This window comes from Cryptomeria japonica, chromosome 2 (genome assembly GCF_030272615.1).
Source record: "Cryptomeria japonica chromosome 2, Sugi_1.0, whole genome shotgun sequence".
Classification (NCBI taxonomy): domain Eukaryota; kingdom Viridiplantae; phylum Streptophyta; class Pinopsida; order Cupressales; family Cupressaceae; genus Cryptomeria; species Cryptomeria japonica.
In genome coordinates, this window is record NC_081406.1 from 557,669,654 (window position 1) to 557,682,338 (window position 12,685).

At 38.6% G+C, this 12,685-nt stretch overlaps 1 protein-coding gene across 1 annotated transcript in view; it reads left to right on the top strand.

Annotated features, from left to right (window-relative positions):
* The first annotated feature begins 1,687 nt into the window (after positions 1–1,687).
* Positions 1,688–12,685, top strand: part of LOC131038083 (potassium transporter 10) — an 80,944-nt gene continuing 69,946 nt past the window's right edge. The window contains exon 1 of the mRNA XM_057970388.2: positions 1,688–1,846. Within this exon, the coding sequence (XP_057826371.2) occupies positions 1,711–1,846 (136 nt within the window). The 5' untranslated portion in view covers positions 1,688–1,710. The remainder of the gene's footprint in view (positions 1,847–12,685) is intronic.

A 12,685-nucleotide genomic window follows, 5' to 3' on the forward strand; every position in this document is an offset into this window, starting at 1 on the left:
AGGGTTCAATTTTGAGATTGCAACTTTAATTTGGCCTATCTATAGATCTTAAAATCACTCAATTTTTTCAGATTAGCTTTAAAATCATCATAACTTTCATCCCTGAAAATTTCGAAAAAAGTTGCGAGGACCGTGTGCACTCTGTTCGCCATGGTCCCGGACATTTTTTCCGAAATTTCGGGAGATTGTCCTGATTGCATTTAACAGCTTAAATCTAGGAGATTGGCTGATTTTATTGAAATTTGCTACCTCTAAAATTCAAAATCTTCTCTCTTTCTTTAGTGCATGAGTTTTACAACAATAAGCCCTACTTACACTATTCCCGTTAGACGAAGCCTTAGAATTAAGTCTTTCCAAGGTTTAATTACTGAGGAGATGGAATCTAATTTGAATGGCCTTTTTAACGAGGACATGGGTAATTCCTCTAATCCTCTTAATGATGAAGAAGCTCTCTATGAGGTTTCTGTAGAACAACTTTCAAAATTGGATAACCAATTTGATGATTTTCGACAATGGATGTCTCAAGAATACCCTGATAGTCAAGCTCTTTCATTAATTGAGGGTCTAAAACGTATGGTGCAAAGTGATAAGAATGGAATTGATATTTTGCATGGTATTGCACATATTGTGGATTCGAATGTGATGCCTATGAAGAGTTTTGCTGAAACTTTAGGTTATACACAACCTCCTACTCAAGTTAATCATTCTATTCCTTTGACAACTTCTATTGCTAGTATACCTACTTTTACATCAAACATAATGACTACTTCAATACAAGACATTCCGCCTATGATCACCAGTCATGGGGGCAATCCCTCTTCTTCAATCAACCCTCTTCCTTCATTCAATCCGACTTCTTCATTCATTCCTTCAATGAGTGTCCCTATTATATCTCCACAAATGAACATGACGCAAGGGGGCAATTCATTTAGCCCTTCCATTCCTCCTTGTAGTGTTCCTCCTTTCCAATCATCTCCTACGACTAACTATCATAGTGTCCCACCACCTTACTCTCTACCTTCTTTCAATAACATAACACCTCCATCACAATCTAACACGTCTAATATGAACTCTTCGACTGAAGTGACCATTAACAATCTTGCACAAACTGTCTCTTCTTTACAGCAACAAATTGCCTCTATGAATCAATCTAAGTTTAGTGTGCCCACATTTGATGTTGCGAGCCCACTTTCTCTTGACATTGTTCGAGCTATCCCCCCTAAACATGTTGAAATTCTGCATTTGGAGCTTTATAATGGTAAGGGTGATCCTCTAACACATGTTAAGACCATTCAAACAATATGTACTGATTTTGCTTATGACCAAAGGTTGCTTGCAAAACTGTTTACTAGAACATTAAGAGATAAAGCCCTACAATGGTATTGCTCGTTGCCTTCGTATTCTATTACTTCTTTCGAACAACTTGCAAATGCTTTTATTCAACAATTTCAAAACAATATAAGTCCTAAAGTTACTTTGATTGATTTAATGCATTGTAAACAAGGTGTTAAAGAAAAAGTGACTGATTTCATTGGTAGATATAAGCATTTGTATGCTCAAATTTCTTTTCCAGTACCTGACAATGATATTCAAAGAATCTTTATTTCTAATTTACAAAAAGATATTAGAGAAAAACTTCTGTTTTCTGAGTTTACTTCTTTCCAACAGTTGTGCGTAACTCTTCACAATTATCAATTGACTGTGAGTCAAATGGAACAAGCAAATCCTATGGCTCCGAGTGATAAGGGTGATAGTAGTCAACAACCATTTGGGAAGTTTAAACCGAACAGAGAGTCCATTAAATTCAATGAAAACATCATCAACAACAATGTGAATGCGGCATCGGGTGTGCCTCCTATTTCTAAGTTTTTCAAGAAAGAAAGAAAGTTTACTCCTTTGAATGAATCATTGCATAGTATTATGAATAAGTTATTGGAACAGAATGTGCTTACTCTTCCTCCTATAAAGCAAATAGATCCTGCAAAGATTAATTCACCCTATTTTGATAACAAATCTTTTTGTCAATTTCATCGTCAACCTGGGCATGATACTGAAAAATGTTTTGCTTTAAAGGGTAAAATTCAAGATTTGATTGATAATAATACTATTTCTGTTTCTGGAGTGAATGATAAAGGCAACACATCTGTAGCTCCTCCTAACCAAAATCTTAAGATTTTTACTGATCCATTACCTTCTCATACCTCTAATGTGATTGAGACTAATGATTCTTCTTTTTCACCTGATAGTCTTGTGTCTATGACTCCGAATGTGATTAACTTTGTAGAGCAGCAGAAAATCTCTAAAGAACCTTCCATCACATTTGATTCCAGTGAAACTATCAGGGCACCTGATGGTCCTTTATATATAGTTGCAAAAGTCAAGAATACACCTTGCCGTGGAGTGCTTATTGATCCTTCTTGTATGGTTAATATCATTACTGAAGAATTTCTTTTTACTTTGCAATTGAATCAAGTGATCTATGATGAAACAAATGTGGTTGTGAAACTATTTGATGCATTTTCGTCTCCTGCAATTGGTTCTATTACATTACCTATTGAGGTCCATAACAAATCCTTTGATGTGGACTTTGCTATTATTCCATCGTCCGAACAATTTCGTGTGAAGCTAGGCTATCCTTGGTTATCTTCCATGAAAGCTATTGCTTCTCCTATTCACAAGTGTTTGAAATTTCCCCATAATGGTGAAGTTGTTACTGTCAATCATAGTCTCTTTAAACCAGCTGAAAGAACTTCTAGCATTCCTATTGATTACTTTTGGCCTAAACAATTCCAATCTTTTCCTCCGCGAAGTGATTATCTTTTCAAATCTTATCAAAAGTGGAAGAAAGATATGATCCTATCTCTAAGTGAACCTAGAACACCCAAACTTGACATTCCTATCGTTCTTGAAGTTCTTCCTTTGAAAGATAAAACTAATGTCTTTCCTCAAGAAGATTCCCAACCCATCCTTGTGGATGTGACTATGTCTATGTCTAATAAACTTTCTAAAGGTAGACCTATACCTCCTCGTCATGATGGACTTGGTCTCCTTCCTAAACCAAATATTCCTCCATTATATGGAGCAGTTCCTCCTCCTTCCTCTTATGGAGAGAAGAGACCTAAGAGACCACAACCTAAACACCCAAGTGAAAAGGATGAGAACATTCCTCCTCCTCAATCTTCTCAACTTCCTACTAAGACTAGACGAAATCGTTCTGCACGTGAACGCCGACGAAAGCGTCGTCTTAGAGCTCAGACAACTGCTTCTCAAACTTTGCAATCCCCAAAAACACCTTCAGCTAGTATTATTTCATTTTCTCCTCAGTCGATGATTGAGCCGAAATCTCCTAAACATAAGATGCATGATGGTCTTGATCCTGTGCGAGTTAAAGATCCTATTTTTATAAATCTTGATGATGATATAGATGAAAATGTTAGTCATGATGAAAATATTATTCATGATGAAAATGTTACTCCTGTTCATTTCTGATAGTGAGTATGAATATGTTGATGTTGATAACCATTTATCTAACGAATTTTCTAAAGCACTTATCCTAGCTCCTAGACAAGAAGAACGTGGCTCGGAACATGAACATAGCCCTTGTTTGGATCTTGTGATAGCTCCATCTGCTGTGTTGGATGTTCCTCCTCTAGCGTGTTTCCTACCTTCCCGAAATATTGATCAGCAAGATCGGGGGTAGATGACGTGCTAGACTAGTTCATTAGCATAGCAGACTCTCTCCTCCTCTCTTGATCTCTTTTGTTACTTCTTGTATGTGTTATTCTCATTCTTCTATTTGTTGTCCTTAGTGTTGTCTACTTGAGGACGATGCAAAACATTGAGATCTCTTTTGGTCTCTCTCATGTTGACTCAAAAGACACGTGTTCCCTTCTTCTAGGTGACCTTCCTTGATTGGGGAATGAAGAACAATTATGCATACATACATATGATATACATGAATTATCATACAGCATACTGACCCCGAGGAAAGCGAAGTCACCTTGTGCTTTGTGTTTTGTGTCTATTATCCTTGGGCTTATCTCACACTTGGGGGTTAAATCCTTGTTATAACGTGCTCCTTTCTCATTTCTTATATGTATCACTACCTTAAAGCAATCACCCCCGGTGAGGCGTGTGCGATCGCTTTAATGTAGGGGGGCATACATCCCGTTCATATCTTTTCAAGATACTTGAAAATTTCTTGACAAATTTAGCTTTGCCTTGAAATTTTTTGATATCTTTCTTGCATGACTCATAGTGAGGGAACCTTACTACTGACAGTCATGGTTCTCCCTCGTGATCTTCCCTTTTACTTTGTCAATCGAAGTCGTAAGATCCTTAGTCCACTGGGGGCTTGGTGTATCTTGCCTCCTTGACGTGGTGAAAGTTTTTCAATGTTGTTTCCTTGTACTTTACCGGAAGTATGAGCGTACGCTTATACTCCCGTTAAAGTGGGGGCTAAATGTAGCGTCCTAAAATTGCGACACTTGCAATTTCGACTGCATTTGGGTCTTGACGATGGCGGCGCAACGTTGAACCTGAATGGAGACCCCAAAACCTGTTTACGACACCAAAAACTGCATTTTCTGCACCTTGGCCTGATCCCTCCTTGCACCCTGCTGTCCCGGGAGGTGGGACCATGGCGCCCAGCGCCCTGGTCCCTGGCCCTATTTTGGGCCCGGTCTCTTTTGGGTATCGGGTCTTTAAGTTTGCAATTCGGGAAATAATGTTTCCTGGTCGGCCTAAGGTCGGGAAAATCAGCCTATCAACTCTAATTGACAAGTATATAAACTACATTTCCTCTTCCAAAAAAAAGAGAGGAAGACATATGTGTGCAAAAGGCGGAAGCGATATTCGAACATTCAAACATTCAAGCATTCAAGCATTCCTTCAAGCAATTGAGCATTCTAAGTCTCCATTCAAGGCTAGGTGTTGCATTCAAGACAAGGATTCAACCATTGAAGAGGAGATCACTTACAACATACAAAATACAACATTCATTACACCTTCACATGTAAGAATACAAACATTCTTACAACAAGGTATCAGTACTTGTTTACATTACAAACATTTACATTTACAACATTCTCATTTCTTGGTTAATTCCAAAACCGGGGTTTGACCTAAAGGCAAACCCCTCATCCCTAACCCCCCAATCGTCCTCTCTTTTCTGTGTGTAGGTTGCAGGTACGCGGCTGTAATTGAAGATCTAGAATCCTTGTGCAGAGACGAATAGATCCCCCTTCGTTTCGCGGATTTTTCGGAGGATCGTGTGCACGCCGGGCGCCATCGTCCCGTCAACTTTCGCTCAAATTTGCAGAACAGCACCGTCTCGACATTTTACTGCTAATTCCAGGTCCGCAGCTTCATCCCATATCCCTATCTCTGTTTATAAGTGAATATTTCTTGCTTCTACATGCATTCCTAGTTCAATCTTTCTATCTACATTCTTTACAAAAGAGGGTATCCTTGCTATCACAACCCTTGAAACTCATTTAGAATCCAATCTTGCATTGCATGGGATTGGATCTTGTTGGTTTCAACCCCTCTTTTGAATGTAAAGTCCCTCCTAAGTGAAAACCATCAACCCTAGTGACTCTCCCTTCTCTCTCCTTGGAGTTGTGGAGGGGAGAACAACTAGGGTTCGATTTTTCCGCTTTACAATTTGTATATGATTATTTTGCCCCAAAAATCGGTTTTGTGAGATTGATTTTCCCCTTGCAAGGCAATTTGTGAATTGCATTGTTCTTCCCCATTTTCCCTCTTTACTTGTATTCGGGATTTAAATCCCGATTGCAAGTTGGATGAAAATAATTGTTTTTCCCTTACGGTTAAAAAAATTTAACCATCTTTGGTTGAAATTCCAAGTTGCAAAGATGAAAAATACCCATTCTTTCAAAATCGGGTTCTTAGAACCGGATTACATTTGAAAGTTCTTCTCATTTTCTTGAAGACAATCTTCCCAAAATCTTTTCATTTTCACTCATATTCATTTCCATCATCCGTACATACCATTTCATCCACTCATTTCACACCTTCATTCAATTTTCCCCATTTAAAGTCTACCTGCAGCCAGCCATCCAGAACTCGAAATTGGTCCAAAATGCACTCAAAAACATTTGAAAATGAGTTTTAAATGTCCAATTACAAGTGCAAACTTGTAGTTACCCATTACACATATGAAGTTGCATGTTTGTTCTCCACAATTGCAAGTTAATGCTCTTGTTTTCCCCACACATGTAATGCAGCTTCCAGAACCTGAAATTCACTTGTGAGCCCATTTTTGCGTCAATTTATCTCTTCCCTTGTTAGTCTGGTTTGCACACACGATCTACCAAATGAATGGATTAAAGCATGTGCCTTATTTTGCAAGCAGATTTCAAGAATGGAGGATGATACAAAGAAGAGATACAACAACAATTCATGGTTGAGAGCATAGAATGCTTTCAAGACAAAGATGGTCATGACATGAAAAGAGGAAGGCAACCCTTTCCCTCCTGGAAAGATAGTACTACCCCAAGCAAGAAGGCAAGGATGCAAGTTCTCGTTCCGGTTCAAGATGTCTTTACCAATCCAGAATACTTCAAGTTCTAGCATCTTGAAGCAACATGAAGATCATCACAGACAAAGGATGATGCAGTTAGAGTCGCATCTTTGGACACATGGAATAGTTTTAGTTATGCATTTGTAATTTTGTTTTGACAAATTACATGTAAAAAATAACTTTGTAATTGCAAGTTAACTCATTACTTACACTTTTGTAATTACATGTATAGCAACTACAAGTTGTGTTCAATTAGGATTGTAGTTGGAATAAGTCATAGTTAGTTATTGAATAAGTCTTGGTGGTTGAAAGAATTTCTCAAGTTAGTTGGGATCTTCCCACCTTTTTCTCATGATTCCTCTCCTATAAATACTTGAGGGGGTCTATTGTAATTTTTATCTTTTGGAAAGCAAGCAAAAACTCTACCAAATATGCAACAAAGAAGTCTTTGAGCTTTTATGTGTAAATTGAAGAATTGAAAGGAATAGAAGAAAATTGCTCAAGCTTTGGGTCTTTGTGCTACATTCTTGAGTTAGTGTTTTATATTATCTTTCTTGCAAGTGTTTCTTAAAGAGCTTAATCGAATTTGATTTGCAGTCTTTGTGCTGCAAGTATTTGAGGTTAATATAGATTAAAATAAGTATTCTGTTGAGAAAAGATGTAAGTCTTTGTGCTTTCACTTGTTCTTAAGAGAATTTAGGAGCAGATTTTGTGAGAAATAGCTGTAAATCTTTGAGCTTATACTACTTCCCATTGTTTTATGTAGAAAAGAATAAGATATTGCAGTCTTTGAGCTGTTATAATTTGTTCTTGATAGCGTTAGTATAGAAAAGGGTTGATAGGACTTCACATAATCAAATCTTTGAGCTTGATATTGCTGTCCCGTCCCGAAGGAAGTGACATAAGTCTTTGAGCTTTTAGGAAACTTCATTTCCTTTCTCTTATTTCATTTCGAAAGTTGTTACTGCTATTTTATATCAAATCGCTATCACTTTTCTGTGAAGAGAAAATGATATTGTCTTTCTTGAAAGAAGAAGAAAGATTGTTGTCCCATCCTATTTTATTTTTAAAGTTGTAGTTAGATAGGGGGAGCCTTCCCTTAATTAGGAGAGTTTTACTCACAAGCTGTGGTTGAAACCATAATTTTGTATATTTCCCCAAGTGTACAAAATTTTCAACCAACAGGTCTTGGAGTTGTTTCATTGAAGAGGATGGAGAGGCTGATCCACCATAACCAAGTGGAGTGGGTAGCAGAGTGTTTGATGATGTTGTCAAATCCACTAGAAGACAAGGGCAGCTACTCTGCAGACATTCAAGAATTAATCGCAGATAAGAGTAAGGTCTTTGGGAAACCACCTCTTGGTAGATCTCCTGAGTGTATGATCATGCCATCTAATCCACTTGAGGAGAAGAGAAGTTATCCCGATGACATTCAAGCTTTGCTTACAAAAAGGAGTAAGGTGTTTGAGAATCCACCTCTTGGTAGACCACCTGAGCGTGGTACTGAACACATCATTGAGTTGGAAGAAGGCACTAAGCCTATTATGACTACTCCTTATCGATACCCAAAGAAGCAGAAGGACGAGATTGAGAAAGCCATTAAAGAGTTGCTAGAGATGGGTTATATTAGGCCAAGCAAGAGCCCTTTTGCTTTGGTTGTTGTATTGGTGAAAAAGAAGGATGGGACCATGCGTATGTGTGTGGATTACCGAGCACTAAATCAGAAAACCATCAAGAATCGGTACCCTATTTCGAGGATTGATGAGCTCATTGACGAGCTACATGGTGCAGTGTTCTTCTCAAAGATAGATCTCAGATCAGGCTACCATTAAATCAGAATGAGAGCATCTGATATTGAGAAGACTGCTTTCAGATGCCACTTTGGGCATTTCATATTTTTAGTCATGCCTTTTGGTTTGACTTATGCTCCTACCACATTCCAGTCTTGAATGAATAAGATCTTCCAGAAGCGGTTGAGGAAGTTTGTGCTCATATTTTTTGATGACATCCTCATTTTGAACAAGTCTTGGAAGGAGCACTTGCAACACTTGGACGAAGTGCTCAGTATACTGGAGTCCGAATCCCTATTTGCTAAGGAGTCCAAATGTGAATTTTGAATGAGAGAGCTGCTCTATCTTGTCCACATCATTAGTGCAGAAGGCATGAAGGTGGATCTTGAAAAGATTAGAGCTATCATTGATTGGCCACCACCTGAGAACATAACACACTTAAAGGGATTCTTAGGTCTATGTGGTTTTTACAGAAGGTTTGTGAAGGGATATTCTCAGTTGGCTGCCCCCCTCACAAATCTCACTAGGAAAGGAGCTTTTGGGTGGTCAGAAAAGGCACAAACAATGTTTGATCGGTTCAAGGAGATTATGAGCTCGTGCCCTGTTTTGGCCTTATCAGATTTCACCAAGCCTTTCGAGCTGTAGTGTGATGCATCAAGAGAAGGTGTTGGTACGGTCCTAATGCAAGACAACCATCCTATTGCTTTTGAAAGTAGAAAGTCGAGAGGAGCTAAAATATTATATTCCATATATGATAAAGAGATGCTTGCCATAATGCATGTTCTTGCGAAGTTTAGGCAGTACCTTGTGGGGAGTAAGTTTGTTGTTAAGACTGATCACAACAGTCTTAAGCACTTCATGCATAAAAGGGACTTGAATGAGAGACAACAAAAATGGGTTAGTAAGCTACAGATTTACGACTTTGACATTGAGTATGTCAAAGGGAGCAATAATATTGTGGCTGATGCTCTATCTAGAAGACCCCACTTGAGCTCTTTGTGTGAGCTTATTGCAGATTGGAGAGAGTTGTTGCTTGCTGATTATGCCAAAAATCAATTTGCAACCAGCATTGTTGAGGGTACTTTTCATGATGAAAGGTACATATTGGTTGAGGGGTTGATCTTATACAAGGGAAGGTTCTTCATTGTGGCTGAATCTAAGCTTAAGGAGAAGATTTTGTAGACCTTCCATGACATTCCCTTTGCTGGTCACCAGGGTTATTTCAAAACCTACAGGCAGATCCGAGAAAGATTTTCTTGGAAAGGGTTGAAAGTGATGTCTTGAGATACAGTAAGGAGTGTCACACATGTCAAAAGAACACAAATGAGAACACTCTACCAGCTAGTTTTCTACAACTTTTGCCCATTCCCAGTCAGAAATGGGAAAGTATATTCATGGACTTCGTCACTGGGTTGCCACGAGCTCAAGAGAAGGATTGTATATATTTTGTGGTGGATAGATTGACTAAGTTTGCTCATTTCTTCGCCATCACCAACTCATTTACAACAACACAAGTTGTTGATGTGTTCTTTCGGGAGGTGTTCAGGTTACATGGATTGCCGAAGAACATTATAAGTGATAGGGACATCAAGTTCCTAAGTACTTTTTGGCAAGAGATCTTCAGACTATGTGGAACCGTGCTCACTCCAAGCACAAGTTATCACCCTTAGATTGATGGATAGACCGAGATAGTGAATAAGTGGTTAGAAGGATATCTCAGAAACTATGTCTCGGAGTAGCAGAACACATGGGTGAGATGGCTTCACCTAGGAGAGTATTGTTATAACTCCTACCACATGTCCATCAAGATGTCACCATTCATGGCACTATATGGTTATGAAGCTCCTAGCTTCGCTGATTTGATATTCGGTGACAGCAGAACCCCTCAGGCGAAGATATGATGCAGCAGAGTCGGAACATTTTGAGGTCTTTGAGGGATAATCTTCAGCATGCACAAAATGAGCAGAAGTTGTATGTTGATCAACATCGGATTGAGCACATCTTTGAGGTCGGTGACATGGTTTACTTGAGGCTCCAACCTTATAGACAATCTACTCTCAAGAAGAGTGGAGTTGAAAAATTGAAGCCATGTTTCTACGGGCCTTTCAAAGTCAGTAGAAGGATTGGGGAAGTGGCGTACGAGTTGGAACTTCCAGCGAGCAACACGATTCACAATGTATTTCTTGTGTTTCACCTTAACAGGGCTCTTGGACATAATTTTGTAGCTTCAACTGAGTTGCCTCCACTTGATGAGGAGGGAGAGTTGGTTTTGATTCCCGAAGCTATCATTGACTTCAGGGAGCGTTCTTTGAGAAACAGGGTGATCAAGGAGTACTTGATCAAATGGAAGAACTTACCAATTGAGAATGCCACTTGGGAGAATGAGGAGATCCTGCAGCATCTAGGCTTGCGATTGCTTGAGGGCAAGCAATCTCGGGGAGGGTGGACTGTAATGCCCCCTTCCAGCCAGTCATCACTCTTGGTGAAGAATAGCCTATTTAGGAGGCCCACAGGCTATTTTTGGCAAAATTAGGGTTTCCATCTTCCGAGAGGATTTTGGGTGGGAAGTAGTTGGAGTTAGATAGAATGAATCAAAGTTTCCTTCTGGGTTTTCTGTAAGCTTCGTAGTGGTATGACATCCAATCAATTCAGGGGAGTTTGCAGAACTTACTATTTTTAGTACGTTGGTGGCATCTGTTAGGGTTTTGAGATTATTCTGAGTTCTTTGAGCTTCTTCTCACGATTCGAAAAATAGGCTGTTTGGAGTTGTTTTCGGTACTTACTAATTTTAGTAAGTGCCACTTCAGGCAGTTCTATTTTTAGCAGGGTAGTTCAGAACTCCAATTTAGTCCAACTGTTGGTTCAACACTAAAATCCTCAATCCAGTTGGTATTGATTAGTATTTGGCTTGCAGAATGATTTATTAAATATTAACACTACATTCTAAAGTTAATATTTAATTATTATTTGGATGACTTTGGAAAGTTAATATTTAATTGTTATTTGGACGACTTTGGAGATATAAAGCATGTTTTATTTAAATGATTTTATTGCTCTCCTAAGTTGGGTGCCTTGATGAAATAATGTTGTAAGTCGTCAATTGTGGACCTTGCAAATGGGCGAACTTGTCTAGATGGTGCAAATTTCTCCTTGGGCGCCCATGTGGTGAAATGAAATGGAAATGCAACGCCATTTTGAAATAAAATGAAATGTAATTTTCTTTGGGCAAATTTGGGAGCAGTTGAATTTGAATTTGGTGGAGCAAATGTTATAAATAAGAGCCTTGGGCTCTCATTTTTGGGATCTGAAGAAATTACATTGTTATGCTGCTGAAATGGTGAGCGAATTTGAGCTTCGGAGTTGAGGCTTCCTAGCTTGCACAATTGCATAGCTGATCAGTGTGTCTGCGAGTGAATTTTGGTGTGTGGATTTTTAGTTTTCTGAGTTTGGTGTGTGGATTTTTAGTTTTCTGAGTTTGGTGTGTTTCCTTCTTGCTAGTTTTGGATTTGTCATTTTAACCCTGATGGGTGTGGTTGTGTGTGTAATCTTGTTAAAAAACAAAAAAATAATTGTTGGGGATATTACAATTTGGCATTGGCATTACATTTCATTTCATCTCCTTCCCAAATCACCCGAATGCATATCGGAGTCACTTTATTAAAAAATGCCAATAATGTCTAAAGTGAGTGCTCAACAATGACTTTTAAATAATAATATAACTTAGGCAATCCAGCTTAGAAAATCGTCCAACTTGCCTTAAGTTATAATTTGATTAAAAATACCATGTCGACCCCTTTAAGTCATAACACAAATGATGCCTAGGCAATGCGAATAATTAAAGTATTAAAAAATACTTTCCAAATACTGAATACTGCCAGAAAGAGCTGGGGCCAAGGAACTGAACTGCATTGCAGAAAATAGTCATCTGAGTTGAGCTGCAAAACCCCTACCAAAAATAGCACTGCTAAAAATAGTACTTACTATCAATAGCATACTGCTAAAAATAGAAGTGTTTCCAAAGTGATTTTAACCCTAATGTGAGCAACTGTCGTACTTACTGAAAATAGTAAGTCCAGAAAAGGTCTTCAGATTGATTTGCATGTTATGCCATCGTAGAGCTCTCAAAAAACCCAGAAAAACCCTGAGAAATCAATTGCCTTCGCCTCCAATTACTAAAAATATTGTCTGCCAAACTTCATTGCTTGCTATGCACGTACCCTCATTGCGAAGCTTTCTGAAAATCCAGAAGGAATCCAAAACCCAATTTGACAAACTCGAACATGCAAGCCTTCGAAAATATTGAAACATCCTCCCAGAGGTAGGAAACTCTAATTTCTGCTTCCGACTAGCC